Below are 25,406 nucleotides of genomic sequence, written 5' to 3' on the forward strand. Positions count from 1 at the left end.
TGATCAACCCACACGTGTGAAGAAATGACAGGAAGCCAGGAAAAGAACCAAATGAAAGATCTGTGATAACGAAGGCCTGATGCACAAAAGGGCCAGCACCCATGCCTGTTCCCCTCAGCCAGACTGAAAAAGCTGCATGATACATAGAGCAATGGATACATTGCATAAAAGGGTCTTGCCTTAGAAGTCAAAAGTAAATCAGTTCTAGGCTGAGCACTGCTCCAAACCCATCTACTGTATCTTAAAAAGATAAAATTGTTTCCGACTAGCTTAATTGTGTGACAGAACAAAGTGTAACACTTACAGGAATACAAAAATATACAGCACCCAACAAGGTAAAATTCACAATGTCTGACATAAAATGTAAAATTATAACACAGGTAATATATTAGGAAATACCCATAATGAAGAGATTTATTAATCAACCAACCAGAATTGGCACATATGTTAGAATTAGCAAAGACATGAATGCAGTTATTATATTACGCATGTTCATTAAAAACATATATAAATGGAAGACATGAAACACACACCCAAATCCAACTTTTAGAGATGAAAACAACAAGCAGTAAGGTGAATACTATAAACACATTGGCTGGTGATACATAAGATATTCCGAAAGAAAATATAAATATGTAAGATAAAAATATAAAAAGACTCAACACCAGGAATGGTGGCTCATGCCTGTAATCCTAGCACTTTGGGATGCCGAGGCAGGGGGATCACTTGAGGTCAGGAATTCAAGACCAGCCTGGCCATGGCAAAAGCCTATCTCTACTAAAAATACAAAAACTAGCCAGGCATGGTGGCACACACCTGTAGTCCCAGCTACTAAACAGGCTGAGGCAGGAGAATCACTTGAACCTGGGAGGTGGAGGTTGCAATGAGTGGAGATTGCGCCACTGCACTCCAGCCTGGGCAACAAAGCAAAACTACATCTTAAAAAAAAAAAAAAAAAAAAAAAAAAAATTCAAAAGAGCACAATATGTGTTATTCATTTCTGAATGTATATCATCATTGAGGGGAAAAAACTAAATCTTTTCTCATAATGTCTATTTAGTGCCTAACTTGATGCCCCCCAAATGGTAGGCATTCAAGAAATGTGCATGAAACAAATATGTGATGTAGTTATATGATTTACTCTATAAGCATAGCTAATATTTCATAAAACAAAGCAATAATAACTAATATTTTCCAAACATAAAACTAAAAAGATGCATATGTAACAAATTTTACACTAACATAGTGTAGACACAGCAATAAAAACTGAAGACACAGCAATAAAAATTATCCTAATGAAACAGTAAAAGAAAATAAAGCAAAAAAACCAAAAAAAAATCCAGAAAAGCCCCGAAATACAGAGACCATTTAAGGGAACAGAAGAAATTATGATATCCCAAACTAATGGATAACAGTTAAAAATGAGGAAAGAATCTGAATATTTCTCAGCCAGGCTCCGTGGCTCACGCCTGTAATCCCACCACTTTGGGAGGCCAACGCGGAGTTCAAGTCTAGTATGGCCAACATGGCGAAATAGCTGGGTGGCACATGCCTATAGTTCCAGCTACTCAGCAGGCTGAGGCACAAGAACCACTTGACCCTGGCAGGTGGAGGTTGCAGTAAGTCGCGATTGCACCACTGCATTTCAACCTGGGCAAAGAGGGAGACTGTCTCAAAAAAAAAAAAGAAAGAAAGAAAAAAGAAATTGAACATTTCTACAAAGATATAAAAATGACCAATAAACAAAGGTAAAAATGCTCAGTATCATTAGGCATCAGAGAAAGGCAAATCGAAACCACAATAATACTTCCTATAAGTTAAAAAAAACAAAAGTATCCAGGATGTAAAAAAATTGGAACCCACATACACTGTTGCTGGAAATGTAAAATGGTATACCTGCTCCAAAAAAACCATTTGGAGCCCTCAAAAGGTTAAACAGAGTTACCACGTAACCCAGCAATGCCACTCCTACATATGTACCCAAAAGAAAAAAAAACTTGCACATGATATTCACGGGAGGACTATTCACAGCCAAATAATGGAAGCAATCCAAATGCCCATCAACTGATGAATGGATAAAAATGTGTTATATCCATATAATGGAATATTATTCATCAATAACAAGAAATATCTTGGTTTCTAAATGCCATTCTCCAATCAAACAGGCCATGGCCCCTGAAAAACTGCCTGATTCCACAGCTGAGGTAGGGAAAGTAAAAGGTGAGCCTTGAACACTGCATATTGCCAGAAGCTATGAAAACACTCAAAGGCGATTCAAAAGAAAATGTCAAATGGACATAGGAGCCAACATGAAGGGGTTCCCAGTGGCCAAATCTGCAATAAGGTAGCAACAAAATAATGATAACAATTGAACACTGATTTTATTTTACAAAAATCTGAGTACATACTAATATAAATAAATGGGAAAGGAGAAGATGTATCTTATAGTAGAATTCCAACTAATACATGTAAGACAATGAAAACAAAAAATCATTATTTGAGGCAAGAATTATCAACGGATGCTACAATTAGTGAGTGGAAACAGCATAAGAAACAAGATTATTTGCAGCACATAAATATATCCCCATGGGACACTAATTATAATGGAAAAAGTATTTACTTTACACTGGAGAAACCTGACACATACCCCCTAAATCAAATTATTAAAATCCTAAAATAATTGCACTGAGAAAGACACATTACCTTTCTGACATTTTTGCCAAAAATGCAAAACCTAAGTTTAATCGAGAAAAAACATCAAACCCAAACTAATGGAAATTCTATAAAATAACTGCCCAGTAATCTTCAAAAGCCTTAAAGTCATGAAAGAGTGAAAAACGGAGGGATCCTGGATTAAAGACTAAGATGACATGACAAATCCAAAATGTGAAAGAATATTAGTGAAACAGACAAAATCTGAATAAAGTCTATAGACAATAGTATCGTATTAATAATAATTTCCTGATTTTGATCACTACAATGTGCTAGCTGTATAAGAAGGGAAATATAGGTATTCAGAAAATCCTTGTACTATTTTTTTAACTTTTTTTAAGTCTGAAATTATCTTGAAATCAAGTTTTTTAACGTGCTATAAAAATGGAGAGTACATATTGAAGAGAAATATCAAAATGCAGATATTCAGAGATTTTCTTGAAAATTATAAAAAGAGAAAAACATCAAAGGATGTTACAAATCAGTAAAAACACATAAAGAAAGCTTGGTGGTGAAAACAATGGACGCAAGAGATATAGAGTACCCTTTCAAAAAGTTTCGCAAAAGGGAAATAATTCAGTAACAAAAATGCTTCATGAAGTCAAATATAAGGTCTAAGAGACATATTCAAACCTGACTGGAGAAAGGTAGGAGGAAATTAAAATTGTTGGAGGGGATGAGCTAAGTGTAGGTACCAGGCCCTTGGAAGGCCAACAGCAGTGGGATGCTAGCACTGGAGGACAGGCTGGCTTTAAATAGTTGTCTATTTCAGTAGAAAATCCATAATAAGACAACTTGAGGTAAAGCAGAAGACAGATGGAAGTCAAGTTCAATCTTTTCCTTGAAGGAAGACCAAGGGTAAAAGATTTAAGAATGAGGTAGGCAAAGTAGAGGCTACATGAAGGATGTAAATTTTTTGTTTTGTTTTTCTGAGATGGAGTCTCGCTGTCGCCTAGGCTGGAGTGCAGTAGCCGCGATCTCGGCTCAGTGAAACCTCTGCCTCCCGGGTTCAAGCGATTCTCCTGCCTCAGACTCCCAAGTAGCTGGGATTACAGGCACACGCCACCATGCCCGCCTAATTTTTTGTATTTTTAGTAGACACAGGGTTTCACCATGTTGGCCAGGCTGGTCTCGAACTCCTGATCTCAGGTGATCCATCTGCTTTGGCCTCCCAAAGTGCTGAGATTACAGGCGTGAGCCATGGCGCCCAGCCAGGAGTTAAGTTTAATGCAGGGTTACATGAGAAACGACAGCAAGCTACTAAGGTACAGCCAAAATCAAGCTGGAATCTAAGGTCAAGAATTAACAAAACAGATAAACACGATGCTGTTGTCTTCTTTCAGTAAAGTTCAGTTACTGTAATAATTTGAATATATTGATCATAGAATACAAATATGTTTGTTCCATGTGCACTGGCAAATGTACATATTATAAAAATAAAATGTTTTCATTATTTAACAAATATATATACCATTATCAGGAATTGGTTCCATGTCCCATGGGCTAAGTTTTTCAATTTCAGTATTATCCCACCTGTTAAAAAACAACAAATCTCTGGTTAGCCTTTCATAAAAACAAAATGTGGATAATAGGTATCCATTATAAAAGTAAACAAAAGATACAAAATGTGAAAATTAACCTCACTGCAGCAGTACAATTTTAAATATTAACAGTAAATTTTTTTAAGAAGGATATATTATTAAAATAACAGGTTTAAGAACAAAACCAGAAATCCTATGTGGCCTGCACCCAAAGTGAACAATAACTGAAAGACAAGGCATGAAGCCCTTGAATTCCACTACAGCCACAGTCAATGGTTTTTATCCCATTGCCAATGAAGAGGCATCAAAGGTTTCTTTGAAGAAGATTAATGATATAGTATCTGCTTCTGAACTAGGACACTGACAATATGAGGTAAAGGAAATTATTAGGTGGCTACAGAAATAGTTCCAGGAAAGCAAGCAGAACCTGAACCAAGGGGAGTACTAGTGAATAGGAAACAAAGAGTAGGTGCATGTCTGAGAGACATTTCGGGTCAGCCTGACATGACTTAATGACAGATAAAAACCATGTTTTTTTAAAAACCAGAAATGTATTATTTATACAGCAACCTGCCACACTGAATTACTGGGAAATGATTAGTTTTCATCTGTATACAAACCTAACAATATAACACTGGAAATGACTATCAGGATACTGTGGTTGATATGGCTCTTGACTTAACACTGTTCCAAACCACCAAGCATCATCAATAATAGAGCGGAATCTGTCACCTAGGAGAGAAATGATCAAGTCTGAGGCATTTCTCTGCTAACATTCATTAACATTTTTTTAATCTACAAAATACCATATGATACAGATAAAAAAGAAGCCAAAAGCACAATACAAAAACAGGCAAGCAGCGCTCCTAAACAAACCAAGAAAAATATGGCATAAAAAAATTAACTTTTAGATTAAATGCATTTCTAGATGTATTTTACAACTCTAACACTTCAACCAGTGAAATAAACTGCACTAGATCTGTGTTTAACATTCATTACAATAGAAACATGAACTGCTGCAGTAACCATATCTCTTCCTTCTTACCCTTCCCACCATTTACAAAACAAAACCAATGAAACAATAAAAGTCACCTATCCAGCACTGATGATTCTTCGGGATATAGATCAACAGTTCTTTTCTCAAGGAAAGTTTTATAGAAATAATCAAGATTAAAGCTACAATTTATCCCCAAGAAAGAATATAATATACCTGGCAAACAGTCTTGAATAATTAAAGTATGCTTACAGTGAATTCTTCAAAGGTTTGAAAAAAAATAATGCCATAACTACTAGACCTACATGTTTTAGTCTTTAGCATATTTTCAAACTTATGTAAACATGAGTTTTACATATATTTTACTTCAAAATCACTTGAAACCATAGCCCCTGAAAGAAATCTAAGGAGACTAGTATAGCTTTAAACTTACAATTTAAGATAAACCACACCATGATTTTATCCAAATCTCTAATACCCTAATTTAACATAAACATTAATTACAACTGAATGTAATAATAAATTATTGTCATAAAATCAGCTGCCTCAATTTTGAGAGGCCAAATATAAAAACATGTTAGAAGAGAGTCTTTGATATAAAAAATTAAGTGTATATTTTTCTTGCTATTTACCTAATACTAGAAGATAATTTCAGTTTAGTTAAAAATATTTCTTCATACAAAAACAACCCTTTAAATAAAAAGGAGCCCGAAAAAATTAAGTTTTCTCATAATAAAAGTGTCTTTTCTATGTTTTTGCTAGCTGATCACCCTGGTAATCTTATGTTAAGACTTTTCAAATAAACCTACTTTGGCCTTTCAAGAGAAGGATAAAAATCCACTGTAAAAATGAAAACAAGCAACTTCTTCTTGCCATACTACTCAAATTCCACGCAAAAATGGGGGAGCAAAATGAATTAAAGTGTAGTATAACAGGTCTGGTCCAATAATTTCTCAACCACAAAAATAAAACAAAAACCACTAAATTACAGGAGGCATCTGGGACTCCATCTCTAGAGTTTAACTGTAGATAATTCAGTTTTAAAAAAATTAATGGACATGTTGGCAAAAATGAGAGCCTCTTACACCTCATGGGAGCTGAAAAATCATAATAGCTGGGAAGCTTTAAAGTTATTCGGAACACAACTATACAACCTGCTAATGTTGCCTCATGTTATTTTTGTGGCTGTATGTTTTTCTTCAAGAAAAATTTTCTCTGCATCTACTCCCAAAATAATCTTGATTACTTGTGTAGGTGTTACCAGGAGAATAATCTATAAAGAGGAGCCACACGCCCTGACAATCTTTCACGTCAGATGAGTATGATTAGGGACTTTATCTAAAATTTACCTTCTTGTAGTACGACACAAAAAGGCAGCAGTGGCCAGATATGGTGGCTCACACCTGTAATTCCTACACTTTAGGCAGGCTGAGGCAAGAGGATTGCTTGAGCCCAGGAATTCAAAACCAGCCTGGGCAATACAGCAAGACCCTGTCTCCACAAAAAAAAATTAAAAATTAGCTGCACATGGTGCAGCTTCCAGAATTTACATGTTTGTATGCACTATAATTAAGAGTCCCACAGCCAAAAAGGAGGCTGAGGTGGGAGGATCGCTTGAGCCCAGGAAGTTGAGGCTGCAGTGAGCTCTGATTGCACCACTGCCCTTCAGCCCGGGCAACAGAGCAAGACCTTGTGTCCAAAAAAAGAAGGAAAGAAAGAAAGAAACTGCAGTAACTAGAAAGATCAATGTCTTAACATCATTTATGAATATGTACACCAGATGACACAGCCTGGGTAAAACTTAATATTTCTAACAAAAATCCAAGAACTGATAAAAGAATGAACCATCCTACTTCTAACTCAATACACAAGCTCCCTGGATAGCATTACACACTGAACATATATTTGTACACCTGTGAAACAGGTACTACAGTTACTATTAACAGTTGCTATTACTACCCAGCCTAATGACAGTCATTCAATCAATTATCAATTATATCCTGAGATTAATAATCTACACAACTCTGAATAAGTGAGCCCTCCTTAAATGATCATCACAAAAATCACATTCGAGTAATTTAGTACCTACATTGAGGTACTAAAATTACTCCAATGTGTAATTTTACTCGAATGTGTAAAATTACATTGAGGTAATTTTAATTTTTTAATTTTTCTGCCCACCTATACATTACATGGTTATAAAGCAAAGTGTATATGAATTTTTTATTTCTTAACAAAACAGTGTCAAGTCTTCCCATTTAAGTCTACGTTGTTATGATATCAAGGGTAAAATAATTGGGTATACCAGAACATTTTCAGTGTGAAATCTGAAATTACTTTTCAACCTTCTGATCATTTTAGATCCTAGTATAATTGTGTAAATTATGCCAATGTTACATCAAAGATAATTATATACAATATAGTACAGGGAAGTCTAAAAGGAAGTAAGTCTACCCTAGCCTATAGTCAAGGAGTGAAAATAATCTTTTCCAAATGTCATGAACCAAAAGAACAGAAGAAAAGTTGCTCGTCTAAAAAAGTCTACATAATAGGGCTGGGCACGGTGGCTCACACCTCTAATCCCAGCAGTTTGGGAGGCAGAGGTGAGTGGATCATGAGGTCAGGAGTTCGAGTCCAGCCTGACCAACATGGTGAAACCCTGTCTCTACTAAAAATACAAAAATTAGCTGGGCGTAGTGGTGCACACCTGTAATCCCAGCTACTCAGGAGGCTGAGGCAAGAGAATCGCTTGAACCTTGGAGGCAGAGGTTGCAGTGAGCTGAGATCACGCCATTGCACTCCAGCCTGGGTGACCTAGGGAGAAAATGCCTGCCCTGTCCACCGTCCCCCAGCCCCTACCAAAAAAGTCTGCATAATCAGTAAGTACCAAGCCATAAGCAAAATATATTTATAGGTCACTTATATCTCTTCCGGAATTTACATGTTTGTATACACTATAATTAAGAGTCCCACAGCCAAAAAGGTAGACCAATAAAACAGATTAATTTTTAAGGGTATATAAAACTTAGTAAGGATAGACTTACAAGACTGCCAATTCCTCTGTCTTGCTTCATCATAAAATTGACGCAATACAAGAAAGTCAATAACATCTGGCATATCATGATATCTAGACAAAAATTTAAAAAATTATTAAACTCTCTACAAAGCAGGTTATATAGTCTAAAAGCAGCACTGTCCAAAAGAAACATGAGATCTACGAATGTAATTTTTAATTTTCAACCAGCTACATTTTAAAAGGTAAAACAGTAAATTTCATAGCATATTTTAAATATATCCAAAATATTATTTCAATATGTAATCAAAACAAAATAGAGATCTTACATATTTTTTCTTCATAACTAGTCTTCAAAATGCAGTGTGTACATTCACAACACATTCATTTCTTTAAAAAAAAATGTTTATGCCTCATACTCTGCCAAGTCTCATATTAAGACATTCAATCAAACCATTCATATTTCAAGTGAGCAGTAGCCACATGTGACTAGTGGTAACCTTATTAGACAGCACAGGTGTAGGAAATTATTTATTCTGAATTTTTTCAAAAACGAAGGGCAGAAAAAATTTGGCCTGTATGTCAGAATTCCCCACCCACATAAGCAGCATGAAAACCATATAAAACAGACTGCCCACACTTAACTATAACTGTAACATGCCTACTATGACTTCAGGGTCAGGGATGGGTTTCCTAGCCATCAGAAGCTCGAGCCACATCTTAGGCTATCCACAGTGCTCTACCAGTTACCCTGGAGTTAAATGGGAAGGGCATGCTAATCATTCAATCAGCAAAATGGCAAATTTAAATTTAAGTAATTCCATTTTTAAAAATAATACATACCTAATAGAGAAAGATTTGTCCGTAAGTTTTCCAGTTGCTGGATCTATAAATGCTAGTTTGAGGCAACAGAGTGTAGGGGGCCCAACTTCATATCGTATTCCAACTATTTTAACCAATTCTTGATCCTTTAACAGACATATTTTTTTAATGGTTAAAATAAAAGCAATTCCTTAATACTATAATTCTCCACATACTGTTATATTAAGTAAACTCATAATTTAGGCTTCCAAACCAGCAGACAAGTTTAATTAATACCATTAATTACATTCAATTTTTCTAAAGTTAATCTCCACATATTTAATACAGTTTCTAATACAAAGAACATCCTTTAGAAAATACATTACAAAAGTGTAAGATTGAAAACACAAATCTCGGATTAGCGCAATATCTAACGACAATCACTGTTAAAAATCTAACATATTTCCTTCTGGCTTTGTTTTGGAAACAGGATCTCACCGTGTTGCCTAGGCTGGAGGGCAATAGCACAATCATGGCTCACTGCAATCTCAAACTCCTGAGCTCAATCAATCCTCCCACATCAGCTTCCCGAGTAGCTGGGACTGACTACAGATACAACATGCCACCACACCAAGCTAATTTTTTATTATTTGTAGAGACAGGTCTCCCTATGTTGTCCAGACTAGTCTCGAACTCCTGGGCTCAAGTGATGCTCCCACAACAGCTTCCCAAAGTGCTGGGATTATAGGTGTGGCCTGCCACACCCAGTCAATGCACATTTTTATTTATATAGCTTTATATTATACAGTGAAAATGTGTAAGCATTCTACTTATTCATAAGTGTTCTTCAAAATCTTGATATTAAGTTTCTGCCTAATACATTCAGTAAGTAATATTTGTTGAGAATCTACCATATGCTATGACCTCTTCTAGGCAGTAGGGACAGGACGGTAAACAGGTGAAAGTCCCTACCTGGATGGAGTATCCATCAAATGGATTTGCCATAGTCAACCTTCCCCCCAGTGTCTGCTTCTCTGATACTAGGAATACAACAGATCATTCATCCACTTATTCACTGAACAAATGTTATTATTATAATGTACCAAACAAAGTGCTAAGCATAGTTTTCATTATTCACAGCAGTTATGTTCTATAGTCACCTAGAACACTGAAATAAAATACTAAATCAGTGCTATAGAGAATATATAGGGATAGGTTCCTGCAAAATTCTGGTCACAACACTGTAGTAAACCAGTGCATACATAACTTGGTTTTATGTGTGTTTCCATTTAAAGGTACCTTATTTAATATGTTGTTGATTTGCAAACATTTAACTGATACCTGAATGAAGCTTATCTAACATACCTTCTCCATAAGGCACATCTCAGCCTTCTAGCACTTAAGAACACTAGAGAGCATGTCAGCACTATGCTTAGGGGCCATTTTAAACAGCAAAGTCACCAGAAAAAGCACAAAAATGGAAAACATGTGGCACTGAATAGACCATGAAAAGGACACTTGTTTGCAGTGCGAGAGCTTAAAAAAAAAAAAAAAAGAAGGCAGAGCAACACCTTGTTCAACCTCAACTAGAAACATGCTCGTCAGGCAAGTCAAATTTTTCACCACCCTGAGCATGTCCAGAAATGACCAAAAGGCTCCGAGAGTACTGTTTGGGGGATTACAAATAAAGCAAGTACACAGTTCACAAATACAGAATCCAAGAATAATGAGGATGGACTGTACTTAGGTACACAGTCCTAAGTTAAACAGACATAAATAAAACCACCAATGTATATAAAGCCTAACTTATACAAGCAGAGCCATTAAGTTGAATATGTGTTAAAAACAGCTATATTTGTTAAAATAACTAGCATTTTCTTCATTTTCTAAGTTTTTAAAAGTTATCAAAATCTGTAGAATAAAAATATAAAAAATGAAAAAACACGTGTACTACTACCCCACAGATCATCACCATTGACATTTTGATGTTGTTCTTTTGATTGGCTGCAAATGTTTTTAAAATTTTGCTACCATAACCAGAAATACCACTTCACATCCCATTTTTCCTATTAGTAATACACTGTGAAAATGTATCCATCATTCATTCAACAAATATTTTTCAACCTTCAAGTACAAGATGGGCTGTACATAGTAAGTGACTGTGTGAATGCACCATGATTTGGTTCATTCACTATTGTGGAATATCTGAATTTTTTTTTTCCAGCTTTGTTTCTGTCAACAGTGAGTGAACTACAATACTCATATATTTACAAGCATTTCTGCTTGTTTTCCAAATTACCAGAAGAGTAAAATCACAGAATTAAAAGTTCCAAATATTTTTCAGTTTCAACTACTATTACCAAAATATCCCCTAGAAAGCCTGGACCACTTCACACACCCCACCAGCAATCTGAATAACTGTTAACAAACCAACATCTTTGCCACTTGCTAAAATGTGGAATTCTTTCTTGAGCTAAAAACAAACGAAATCACAAAATTGGCTAAGTACTGAAAAGGAAAAATTATTATTTCCTTATTTTATTATCCATCAGGTTAAACCCTTCTTCCAGTTTTTATTTCTTCTTTTGAAAACTTGCATTTCTTCCTCTGAAAATCTGTCTTGGATACATAAACATTTTTAAGAGTGATAACATATATATTGCCAAGCTGCCTTTCTGAAACTCTAGGTTGTTGCATTTAACATTTTACACACCAATCAGCAACATACAAATTTTGCCCAATGACAAACAAGCCATTCCCACAGGATCTTAAGGTTTGGTTACAGCAGAAATGTTATCAAGTAGGAAAGAAAGTAATAAAATATGTTTCCAACAGGTTTTTAAATAGATTTGTAAGTAATTTAACTATGTATGTGCTAAAATGTTTAATGATTTAATAATGCCATCATCCTACCCTAAGATCCATTTTTCTCCATGGCTCCTTATTAGGGTTCAGTTCATAAATATTATTTCTTCTTACAGCCTCAATATAAGCTTCATGACCCTGTCGAAAATATATTACCTACAAAAGGGAAATATGCATTTAAAAATTAAGAGCAATATAAACTTTATGTTCCATATTCTTGTTTTTAAATTTGTATTACTCTCACCTCATCACCCATTTGAGGAACAAAAGGAGATTTTCTAAGTGTGGTGTCAGTAATCCAAACTGGAGGGTGAAATTCATATAAATGCTCCATATTTGCAAGCTCTGCTGGAGTCATCCTCCGCAAATTCTACCAAGGGGAAGAGAACAAAGTTTCTTAGATTAGAAAGGGGCAGCATGCACTGTCTGAATGAAAAATAAAAGAAACTTCACCATTCAGAATGACTATTTTTGCCATGTCCATCTAATGATTAGTTTTCACACAGCATATATATTTAGTTCCTTTACACAGGAATATATCACTTAAAAAAGCATTGTAAATCTACCTAACATTTTCCTAGCATCATCTCCTAAATTTCTGATAGATTCTTCATGCTATTTTACATCCCATTTTAGGGGGCTAATACCCAGCCTAAATCCTCTTTTACCCATAGCCTGTTCTGCCAAGACTCCACTCTGAGTTTGGCCACAGGCTAATCATCACAAGGAGTCTCCTCTTGATTTTAGGTTGTAAGACCAGTGATTTCAAAATATGCCTACAAATTCCCCAATAGTTCTCTCCTTTTCAAGAAGTGGAAGTCTCCTCCTCTTAAGTGTGGACTACACTTAATGACTCACTTCTACCAAATATAATAAAGCCGATGAGACTATGTGCAACTTCTAAGACTAGGTCATAAATGGGGGCTTATCCCTGGCTACTGTTAAATCATTCACTCTGAGGAAAATCAGAACTCAAGCAGCCAGCTTGAGTTGAAAATCAACACTCAAGCAGCCAGCTAAGGAGAGATCTGTGTGGCAAGGAACTGAGGCCAAAAGCCATATGAATAAGCTTGGAAAGAATATCATCCAACCCTCATCAAGTCCTCAGATGACTGCAGCCCCAGTCAACATGTTGTAACCTCATGAGCCAAAATCACCCAGTTAAATCAGCTCCCAGTTCCTGATCCACCAATACATGAAATATGCAACGTTTGCCATGTAAACACCTAAATTTTAGGGTGGTTTGTTATATACAGCAATAGATAAATACAAAGACTTAACATCTTTAAACAATGACTACCTGCTTGAGATCAGCACAGTGTACACAAATAAATAGGGATGTTATTAAATGAAGAGACAAGTATGAAGACAGACATGTAAAATGAAAATGGTAAACGTAGCAATAACACACACACAAAAAAACAAAAAAAGCACCTTAAAATTCCTTGAAGTCTACTACTAGTGTTGAAATTGACAGGAGAAAATAAGTGTTGCCGTGAGATTCTGAGCAAAATAGAGCTTTCTCTTTAAGTTTCAGATTTGGAAAGGTTTAACTGTCAAGCCCACTACTCAGAACAGTGGAGATGGAGAAGTGTTAATAATAAAGTAGCTTGGCCGGGCGCCATGGCTCACGCCCGTAATCCCAGCATTCTGGGAGGCTGAGGCAGGTGGATCACTTGAGGTCAGAAGTTCGAGACCACCCTGGTCAACATGGTGAAACCCCGTCTCTGTGAAAAATACAAAAACTAACCGAGCGTGGTGGTGTGTGCCTGTAGTCCCAGCTACTTGGGAGGCTGAGGCAGAAGAACTGCTTGAACACGGGAGGTGGAGGTTGCAGTGAGCCAAGATTGCACCACTGCGCTCCAGCCTGGGTGACAGAGTAAGACTCTGTCTCTAAATAAATAAATAAATAAAAATGATTTTTAAAAAGTTTATGTGTGACTTCATGAAGTGTATCAAAGTCAGTCATAAAACAATATAACAATCATTTAAACCAACAATCAAAAGCCTCTAACTGGAATGTATCTTTTTCATTATTTGGTTATGATATATTAATACCAGATCCTGGGGAAGCAACAATGAGAGATGCAGAAGCATTCCTGGCCCTCAAGAAGCTTACAGTCTACTGGGTAATACAGACACTGAATGAGCAATTACAAGTACAATACAGAAGGAGCTTATGTTTGGGAAGCTAACCTCTTAATGGAGGGATGGGATTTAGAATCTTTTTTACTGTTATCCTATATATTATTAAGAAGGCATGGAAAGCTTAAGAAACAATTACATTAAAGCAACATTTGAGACAAGGTAAAGCTGAGGGGGAAAACCACAGCTTTTGCTTTGATAAAGATAACCTATATTCGAGTCCAAGACTTAAGGTACTCTCAAAAAGTAACTAAAACTTTATTTTTACTTAACCCTTTGTTTAGATACTTAAACCTGAAATTAAGCCAAAAAGCATAATATGAGACCCCAGAAAACTCACACCCCACTCAACCAACCCAGAGTTTTTACAATTTAAATGGGGCAAAAGATTTCAATAGCACCAACAGCTCAGGGAACATGTTAAACCTCTTTCTTATATCCAGAAAATCAGAAAACTGGGCTAAACACGATGTATTTCAGAAGGTGTTTAAAATTATTTGTATGATTTAACCTCGCCAAAACAAGCTTGCTAGTTTAAAGACACCTTTATACCAATGCTTCACATCATCAGTGAAAACTTGTTTATCAAGAGGGAGCAGTATGGAGTACAGAAACAGCATGAACCAAAATCTCACACTTAATCTTTTAACATTAATGGAATTTCAGAGTAAGTAAATATGACTAAAAATTACAGCAATGGCCAGGCACAGTGGGTCACCTGTAATCCCAGCACTTTGGGAGGCTAAGGCGGGCAGATCACCTGAGGTCAGAAGTTCGAGACCAGCCTGGCCAACATGACAAAACCATGTCTCTACTAAAAATACAAAACTTAGCCAGGCGTGGTTGCGTGGGCCTGTAGTCCCAGCTACTTGGGAAGCTGAGGCAGGATAATCACTTGAACCCAGGAGGCAGAGGCTGCAGTGAGCCAAGATTGCACCACTGCACTCCAGGCTAGGCAACAGAGACTCCTCTCAAAAAATAAAAAATAAATAAATAAATAAATCACAGCGATGGCATAAAGCACTGCTTTGTTTTAAAACTGCATGTGTGTTTTGTCTCCAAGACCTTAATCAACACCCTCAATGACAGCATGCTTATAAATGATAGCCAACTGTAGGTCCTTGCTGTGGCTTCTCTTCTGTGTAAGTATGTACATCTTTCTCAGTATCATAGTGAACCTTACAGTAAACTGCCTCTCCAGCATTGCTCAAAAGTTACTCCGTTCATAGTGAATTAAGCAAGGTAAAAGAATCATGGAGTGATTGCTACAGAGATGGTCCAGTGTTTGAAGAAGATCTGTGAATGTTTCTTCTAAATATATGATATCGGCTCCAAGTATCAGGTCAAAATCTCTAGGAGAAAAACTCCCCAAATTCTTTCCCCAAGTCGGCTCCTTAACAAAAGCTCTGGATTGGATACAAGGAGGTAAATTGCCTTGAACATTTGATTTACAAAACTCTAATGCTACTTTTCGATCTATGACAGTCACATGAGCACCCAGCAGGGCAGCCACTATGCCCATCAGCCCTATGCCAGCACCCAGTTTCACTGCGGGGCAGCCCAAGAGCTCCACAGCTCCCATCTCCAGATGTGTGGAGAGAACCATGGCCACATCCCAAACCACTGTGGCAATTCCCAGTTGTCTCCGGTCCTGCCGGATCTGTGTCACGTGGTTCACAAAAGTGGCAAGAGGCTTATGGAATTTCTGCAACCCCAATCCCAGGGTCTCCTCATAGGGAAACAGGGCCAATCTGCCTGCACCCAGCCCTCTGACCAGACCTGCACTTAGACTGGATGTTAACAGCTTGAGATTATCCTGCCTTTTGACACAGCCAGAAACATGCAGTCATGGCAGTTCCATCTCCTCAAGACTGAAGTGAACGACACTGGTGGACTCCAAGTCTCTCGCGGGGAGACCGGGGCCCCAGTCCTGCAAAGGACTCCGCATCTGTGAAGCAAAGGCCTCCCCCATAAGTCCCACTATATCTGCCCCCACCCATCCCTCCAAAGGACTGACTGATGCTCCCTTCCTTCCCACAGGCCCCAGAGCTCCTGCTATCCACAGGGGTTGAAAGTAGGAGACAGAGGAGTCCACAGTGCCCTTCAGAATTCCCAAGACACACAGGGTACCTGCTGCACCCTGGGAGTGCAGTGAGCTTCCCCAAGGAGGGCTGACAGCTCGCCCAGACCAGCCCCAGAGCAGGGCCCAAGACACCCAAGGCACCACTATGCCAGTATCACGAGAAATGTTAAAACAACATTTGAAATGGGGTAAAGCTGGGGTATCATGATACATGCTATTTTTAAAGATACGTTTTTCTTACCTCCTTCTTAGGCTTATTTTCTTTCTTTCTCTTTCGTCTTCTTTTTGGAGGAGATAAATTCTCAGTAGATATTTCATCTTCTGAACTACTACAAAATCGAGTAATTCGTCGACGACATGATGTTCTTAAAGGAGGCTGCAAATTGATGCCCGCATCAGCTGTCCAATCGGAATATCTAGATGAAGAGTCACTAGAAAAGGGGAGTGCTTTCAGTTGAATGGAGCCAGAATATAAGCACTGATAGCAAGTCAATCATATAAAATTGAGGGGAACAGAGAGAGGAGAAAAAGGGAAGGGAAGATACCAGAAAGATTTAACTTGAGCATTCTCCCCTCACTACCAACAAGTACTGAAGTGACTAAAGATCATGACAAACATAAGAGAAAAAGAGAAATCTTCACTAACACTAGAAATTAGGAAAGGATGTAAACCCGAAAAAAAAATTTAGGTATATTGTAGATAAAATATGATGGAAGACAACTAGCAATTACCCCTTCAAGGAAACAAAACACAGACTTATGGAAACATAAGAATCACACAAAACCCCAAAAATAGGCCCCACCACTACCCCCATGTTGGAGGAAGCTGAGGTATAGACCAGGAATTTCAACTGGAATCACAAGCCATCAATGAACACACTGAGAAGCCCAAGGGAAGCATAGCTACACCAAACTGAAAGCCCTAAGTAGTCAGTTTCTTGCCAAGAGGAGTCTCCCTGATAGAAAGAGACTAGTCCTAGTCCTTAGCAAAATCAGAGTCAAAGAGGAAACTAGTTATAGAAAACTAGTCCCTGGTCCACTACTAGCTTCACCAAACAGAAATAATAATAAAAATAAAGGACTCTACTTGGGCCATCCTTGGCCCAACTTCAACCAACCACACACCTTTTCGTCTCTATCAAATACACAGGTAAACACATTACAAAAAGGTATTTATTAGAAAAAGAGCTTATTTATGAAAATTATAAAAGCATCTGTTTTGGATAAATAAAATTCAAGAAAAGTTGAATTAGAAGACAATGAATGAAAACACGGAAGGTAGAATAGTGGTTGCCAGGGACATGAGGAAGGGTAAAGAAAAGAATCATTCTTTAATTGGTATAGAATTTCCGTTTTGCAAGATAAACAAGGTTCTGGAGACTGGCTGCACAACTATGTCAATGTACGTAACAGTACTGAACTGCATGCTTTAAATGGTTATATTTCTGTTATGTGTATTTTACCACAATTAAATTTGTTTAAAAAAAGATAATACATTATGTTCTTAAAAAAAAATCATTCTAGCTCCTTATCATAATGAAGTAAAACAAGACAAGAAAGGAAGCAGAGAGTATGTGATAATGGTTTGAACCAAACAGTACCAACAAAAAAAAAAAAAGAAAGATGATCTGAGTGATAGGAAGGAGAATTTTCTAGCCATGTTATGGATAGGTGGACAAGAGAGATTAAGGTCCAGTTTTCTGGATTGAGGATCTGTTGAGATGAAGGTGACATGCACCAAGAACCAGAGGCTGACATTTTGGACCCAGGAAATCTGGATCTCAAAACTAACAAAAATTCAACACATGCAATAATAATGAATATACTGTGGTTTTACCACACATACTTTAGATACTAGTCTTTTTAAGTGCAACCAAGATTAAATTTATATTTTCAGTATGCATGTTCAACAGTGCTGGGTCAACTGCTTAAAGTCAAAAAAAAAAAAAAACTCCTGAAATACTCCTATAGGAACAGCTGTTGATCTAGTTTTTGTCTCCTTTTAAGTGTATTAAAAACTGTTCCACAGTTGCAAATTCTTGCCTCTTGAATAAAATTCAAGTATGATTCCATCCAAGACTATGACTAAAATGCTTAAAAGACCACAACAATTAAAAACAGATACCTTGAACTTTCGCTGTAACTTTCACTTTTTCTGTCACTTCTCCATTCATCCTCTTCTGAAGAACCAGAACCTTCACTCTGATCACAGGAAGTCTCCTAATTTGTGAAGGGGGGAAAAAAATCTTGATCCCTGAAGTTAAACAACACATGTCCAGAAAAAAGCTGTACACAATCCTCCCCAGTAAGATTAAATCATCTAAGAAAAATGAACAGTAATCAGTAAATATATAATCAGATAAACTTAAAAAGCAAACTTCTTCACTACATCCCTTTCTTATCAAAGCATAAGACAAAAAGAGAACATCCGTAAGATTTAACACTACCACCATTAGCAAAGAAAGTGATACAACAGGCCATTCTGAGTAAAGTTAATAAAAAGTCAATGTAAATGTTTTCCATTTTGGACTTTAGCTATTCTAATAGATGTATCTAATTGTTGTTCTAGTTTTCAATTCCCTGTGACATATTTTGGTAGCTTTTCATATGGTTATTTGTCGTCTGTTTATCTTCTTTGGTGAGGTGTCTGTTAGATCTTCTGCCCATTTTTAAATTAGGCTGCCTTCTTATTGCTTGGTTTTAAGAGTTCTTTGTATACTGTGAATATAAGTCATTTATCAGATATAAGTTTTACTAATATTTTATCCTGGTTTGTGGCTTATCTTTTCATTCTTTTAATAGTGTCTTTCCCAAAGCAGTTTTCATTTCAGTGTAGTCCAAATTTTTTATATTTTTTCTTTCATGATTGTGCTTTTGATATTGTATCTAAAAAGGTCAATGCCACACTCATGGACACATAGATTTTGCCCTTTGTTATCTTCTAGAAGTTTTGTGGTTTTTTTGTTTTACATTTACATTAAGCTTATGATTCATTTTGAGTTAATTTTTGTGAAAGACTGGTGTCTAAGATTTATTTTGTATGTGAATGTCCAGTTATTCTACCACTGGCTGAAAATGATAAATTTGTCCACCAAGTTCTCTTTGCTCCTTTGCCAAAGATCGTTTGAATATATTTGTGTCAGTCTGTTTCTGGGCTCTTTATGTTGTTCCATTGATCTGTTCTTTCACCAGCATCACTGTCTTGAAAACTGCAGATTTACAGTAAGTCTTAATGCCAAGTAGTGTCAGTCTTTCAGTTTTATTCTTCTTCAGTGTTGTGCTGGCTATACTGGATCTTCTTCCTCTCTATATAAACTCGAAAAATCAGTTTATCAGTAAAATTAATTTGCTGGGATTTTGTTTGGGATTGTGAATCTACAGATGATGCTGGAAAGAATTTTTTAACAAGGGTGTGGATCAGCAGGAACTCTCATTCATTACCGATAGGAATGCAAAATGGTACAGCTACTTTGAAAGACAGTTTAGCAGTTTCTTATAAAACTAAACATAATAAGATCCAGCAATCACACTTGATGTTTACCCAAATGAGGTGAAAAATTATGTCCGCACAAAAACCTACACCCAGATATTTATACCAACTTTATAATGGCCAAATCTTGGAAGCAACCAACATATCCTTCAGAAGGTAAACTGATAAACTATGGTATATCCAGACAATGAAATATTATTCTGTGCTAAAAAAAAACAAACAAATCAAGCCATGAGAAGGCATGTAGGAAATGTAAATGCATATTAATAAATGAACGAAGCCAATCTGCAAAGGCTACTAGCTATATGATTCCAATTACATGGCATTCTACAAAGATAAAACTATGAAGACAAAAAATCAGTGATTGTCAGGGGCTGTTGGGAAGAGAAAGATGAACAGATGGAGCACAGAGGATTTTTAGGGCAGTAAAATCATTCTGTGTGATATTATAATGGTGGATACATGTCATTATAAATTTGTTAAAAAATTAACTGGGCATGGTAGCACATGCCTGTAGTCCTAGCTACTCAAGAGTCAGAAGCTGGGAAATCACTTGAGCCTAGGAGTTCGAGGTTGCAGTGAGCTATGATTGCACCACTGCACTCCAGCCTGGGCCATAGGGCAAGACCCTGTCCCTAAGAAAAAGAAAAAAACAAAGAAATATATCCCCAAATGACACTTCCAGCAGTACAAAAATACGTATACAAAATATTATTCACTGTAGCATTATTTATAATGTAAACATTGGAAACAACCTAACTGCCCATAACCAGGAGAATGATTCAATAAACTGTTTCAATCATGCAATAAAGTACTACATAACTCTTAAAACAAATAAGGATCATATGGAGTGATCTCAAAGATATTTTAAGTGAAAAATGTCAAGTGTGGGACTATCTGTAGTATGCTGTATTTTGTATAAGAAGGATAAATAACTTTTGAACTATTTGTGCTAAATACAATTTGGTTAATGACAAAAAAAGAACAGTAAGTAAATAACTAAACTCTACATACTAGGGTTTTTACCGCAGGGTAAGTAAATCTTTTTTTTTGTTTTTTGAGACAGAGTTTCACTCTGTCACCCAGGCTGGAGGGCGGTGGCACTGTCTCGGCTCATTGCAACCTCCAATTCGTGGGTTCAAACGATTCTCCTGTCTCAGCCTCCCAAGTAGCTGGGATTACAGGCACCCGCCACCACGCCCAGCTAATTTTTTTTTTTTTTGTATTTTTTGTAGAGACAGCCTTCAGCCACCCAGCCTAGTAAATCTTAAACTACTTTCTGTATATGTAGAATTAAACAAATAAGTTTATGATAAATAACAGGGCTGGGCATGGTGGCTCACGCCTGTAATCCCAGCATTTTGGGAGACCAAGTCAGGCAGATCACTTGAGGTCAGGAGTTCAAGACCAGCATGGCCAACATGGTGAAACCCTGTCTCTACCAAAAACATAAAAAAATTAGCCGGGTGTGGTGATGCATGCCTGTAATCCCTGCTACTTGGGAGGCTGAGGCAGGAGAATCGCTTGAACCCAGGAGGTGAAGGTAGCACTGAGCCAAGACTGTGCCACTGCACTCCAGCCTGGGCAACAGAGCAAGATTCCATCTCCAAAGTAAAAAAAAAAAAAAAGATTTAAAAATCTAAATAAATAACAGGAGCCAGGTTTCTCTGTACAGAAGGGAAGTACAAACGGGTATCATTAAAATCAGAATAATGTGAAGTCGTGCATAACAATGACAGATATACAGACAAAAAAATACATGTGTCTGCATATAATATGTACACACAGGCATACTTTTTATGGTGCTTTACTTTATTGTGCTTCACAGTTGTGTTTTTTACAAATTGAAGTTTTGTGACAACCCTGAACCCAGCAAATTTATTGGTGCCATTTTTAAACAGCATGAGCTCATTCTTGTCTCTATGTCACATTTTAGTAATTATCATATTTCAAACTTTTTCATTTTTATTGTATCTGTTACTGTGATTTGTGATTAATGATCTTTGATGTTACTATTCTAATTGTTTTGGGGGCACTAGGAACAATACTCATATAAGATAGCACACTTAAGAATACCATGTGTGTTCTGACTGCTCCAGTCTATTCCCTGAGATACAATATTGCAATTAGACCTACTAATAACCATACAGTAGCTTCTAAGTATTCAAAAATGAAAGAGTCACACATCTCTTACTTTAACTCGCAATGTAGAAATGATTAAGCTTAGTAAGGAAAGCATGGTGAAAGCCAACACAGGCTAAAAGCTAGGCCTCTTGCACCAAATAGCCAAGTTGTGAATGCAAAGGAAAAGTTCTTCCAAGAAATATAAAATGCTATTCCAGTGAACACACAAATGGTAAGAAAGCAAAATAGCCATACGGCTAATATAGAGTAAGTTTTGGTGTCTGGATAGAGGGTCAAACCAGCAATAACATTCCCTTAAGCCAAAGCTTAACCCAGAGCAAAGCCCTAACTCTCTTTAATTCTATGAAGGCTGAGAGGTGACAAAGCTGCAGAAGAAAAGATGGAAACTTGCAGAGGTTGGTTCATGAGGTTTAGGGAGAGAAGGCATGTCCATAACATAAAAGTGTAAGGTGAAGCAGCAAGTGCTTTAATGGAGAACCTGCAGCAAGTGATCCAGAAGATCTAGCTAAGATAATCAAGGAAAGTGGCTACAATAACAGATTTTAAATGCAGATGAAATAAATAGCCTTCTATTGGAAGAGGATGACATCTAAGACTTTCACAGCTAGAGGGACTTATGGCTTCAAAGCTTCTAGGACAGGCTCACTCTCTTGTTAGGGCTAATGCAGCTGGTAACTTTCAACTGAAGCCACTGTTCATTTTTACCTTTTCAAAAATCTCAGGCCCCTTAAGAATTATGTTAAATCTGCTCTGCCTGTGCATAAGAAATGGAACAACAAAGCCTAGGTGACAGCACATCTATTTACAGCATCATTTACAGCATGGTTTACCAGATATTGTAAGCCCACTGTTCAGACCTACTGAGCAGAAAAAGAAGACTCCTTTCTAAATATTACTGCTTGTGGACAATAGACCTAGTCATCCAAGACCTCTGATGGGCACATCAAAGGAGATTAATGTTGTTTTCATGCCTGCTAACACCACATCCATTCTGCAGCCCATGGATCAAGGAGTAAATCCAACAATCAAGACTGTAATTTTACCATAGAGAAACCTGCAACCACCACCACCTTAGGAAGTGATCAAAGCACGTTATCACCAGTAGTGGGACAAAACAAATCATGTGCTTTCTGATGTGATGCACTGAGAAGAACAGTATATTTTCTGTCGTATTACTGCCAAAAATGCATGACCCTAATCATCAAAATTACCAGTCATAAATCATCAAAAAATATCAACATTAAAACAAAAATCAAGGAACTAGACTAGATTCAGGTTACTAAACAGACACAACAAAATGTAACACGTGATCCAGGATTGTATTTTGCTATGAAAATTATCAGGACCATTGACTGGGAAAATTTGAGTAAGATCTGCAGATCTGATAATGACATTATATTGTTGTTTATTGCCTCATTTTTTGTTTTTTTTGACACAGTGTCTCACTGTGTCACCCAGGCTAGAGTTACACTGGCGCAACCAAGGCTCATTGCAGCCTCAACCTCCTAGGCTCAAGTGATTATCCTGCCTCAGATTCCAGAGAAGCTGGGACTACAGGTGTGTCACCACGCCCAGCTAATTTTTTTTTTCTCATTTTTTTGTGGAGGAGGGCTTGCCCTGTATTGCCCAGGCTGGTCTCGAACTCCTGGGCTCAAGCCATCCTCCCACCTCAGTCTCCCAAAGTGCTGAGAATTACAGGCATGAGACACTGCACCCAGCCTGATTTTGATAATTATATCACTTGTTTTTGAAAATACACAAGGAAATATGTAGATATCAAGAGGCATATGTATAACTCACTCTCAAAAGGATTAAAACATATTCATACATACAGGAGAGTGATAACATTCAGGGTGGTAAACACAAAGGAATTTTTATTATTCTTAGAACTTTCATGTCTGAAATTACATCAAAATAAAAAATTTACACCTGGCAGATAGGAGGCATTCAATAAATTTTTTTTTAAGTTTAATTTCCCCAAATCCTCAAGTGAACTGATGCTTCGGTAAGGCAGGGTTTCTGCTCTGAGATCATGCTGCTAACTTTTTTTTTTCTTTTTTTGAGATCTGTCGCCCAGGCTGGAGTGCAGTGGTGCGATCTCGGCTCACTGCAAGTTCTGCCTCCTGGGTTCAATGCCATTCTCCTGCCTCAGCCTCCCTAGCAGCTGGGACTACAGGTGCCCACCACCATGCCTGGCTAATTTTTTGTATTTTTAGTAGAGATGGGGTTTCACCGTGTTACCCAGGATGGTCTTGATCTCCTGCCCTCGTGATCCACCCACCTCGGCCTCCCAGAGTGCTGGGATTACAGGCATGAGCCACTGCACCTGGCCCATGCTGCTAACTTTTTATATAAATGTGGGAAAGTTACTGAACCTCCATATCTGTACCTCAGTTTCCTCATTTTTAAAAGAGATTATAAGAGTGCCTTAATTCCTACTTGTTGGAATGATGAAATTAGATAACGTGTAAAACATTTAGAATAGTGCCTCCCAGGCATAATAAAATGCATTGATGTTTAGCCCTTTTATAGCACTTTTTACATATTGATTGTATGATTTTGTATATCCTTGACAGTAATTAATGTATTTCCACATCAATAATGATAATGCCACTACATACCACCCTAGCCTTTCTAGAATGACCTTACGTAACAGTTTTCCCAAAGGAAACCATCCCATGTCTACTGTGTTAGGCAAATTCAAGGTACTTGAGGCGGAGAGGTTGGAACAGAGCTGCATGGTAAAATAGTTATTTCCAGACTAGGATACTACACCTTCCTCCCAAAGGCAAAGTCTATATATAACCCTTTATTCCAAACCATGATACAACCTGACTATCCAATTGCTTAAGTCATACAATGTAAGTTACATATAGAAACTTTGGAAGAAATATATATATATATGCAGAAAAAGAAAAGAGAAAAAGGTCAACCAGCATAAAAACGACAGATAATAAAATAATTATTTCCTATTATATCCTGGGGGACAGAGCAAGACCCCATCTCAAAAAAAAAAGAATGTAAAAACATTCTCATTACATAATATAATAGTTTAGCCAGGCAGGGTGGCTGGTGCCTGTTAATCCCAGCTACTTGGGAGGCTGAAGGAGGAGGACCGCTGGAGCCCAGGAGTTTGAGGCTACAGTGAGCCATGACTGCACCATGCACTACAGCCTACGCAACGGAGCAAGACCCTGTCTCAAAAAAATAAAAACAGTTTAAACAGATGGTTTTAATCATAATCGTAGCTAACATTATTGTGTATTAGGCACTATTTAAACACATTACATTACTGATTAAATTAATTCTCTCCACACCTCTGAGGTACATGTTACCACGCCTCTGAGGTACATATTACATAGGCAGAGGCACAGAAAAGCTAAGCAACATGACAAAGTAAAAGAATTTGGATTTAAACTCAAACCCCATGCTTAATTATTAACCTACTGCATCATAAGACAATTAAATGAACTTTTCAGTCATACCTAATACTTCATTCCTCAAAACATTACTCAATCAGGAAATTTTAACACTGTAGTATTAAATACTTTTTTTTTTTTTTTTTTTGAAACAAGAGTCTCGCTCTGATGCTCAGGCTGGAGTGCCGTGGCGCAGTC

The 25,406-nt window shown here is 37.1% G+C and overlaps 1 protein-coding gene and 1 pseudogene across 2 annotated transcripts in view; both read right to left on the reverse strand.

Annotated features, from left to right (window-relative positions):
• The window catches only part of BRWD1 (bromodomain and WD repeat domain containing 1), a 134,192-nt gene that overhangs the window by 36,004 nt on the left and 72,782 nt on the right, over window positions 1–25,406 (reverse strand). For both annotated transcript variants that reach the window (XM_063601440.1, XM_055105204.2), the window contains 8 exons: window positions 18,280–18,374; window positions 16,396–16,585; window positions 12,171–12,296; window positions 11,975–12,082; window positions 9,104–9,228; window positions 8,292–8,374; window positions 4,874–4,985; window positions 4,184–4,245 (listed from right to left, as the gene is read on the reverse strand). In XM_063601440.1, the coding sequence (XP_063457510.1) occupies window positions 4,184–4,245; window positions 4,874–4,985; window positions 8,292–8,374; window positions 9,104–9,228; window positions 11,975–12,082; window positions 12,171–12,296; window positions 16,396–16,585; window positions 18,280–18,374 (901 nt within the window). The remainder of the gene's footprint in view (window positions 1–4,183; window positions 4,246–4,873; window positions 4,986–8,291; window positions 8,375–9,103; window positions 9,229–11,974; window positions 12,083–12,170; window positions 12,297–16,395; window positions 16,586–18,279; window positions 18,375–25,406) is intronic.
• On the reverse strand, window positions 14,551–16,071 carry LOC103787031 (protein N-lysine methyltransferase METTL21A-like; annotated as a pseudogene).

This window comes from Pan paniscus, chromosome 22 (assembly GCF_029289425.2).
Source record: "Pan paniscus chromosome 22, NHGRI_mPanPan1-v2.0_pri, whole genome shotgun sequence".
NCBI lineage: Eukaryota > Metazoa > Chordata > Mammalia > Primates > Hominidae > Pan > Pan paniscus.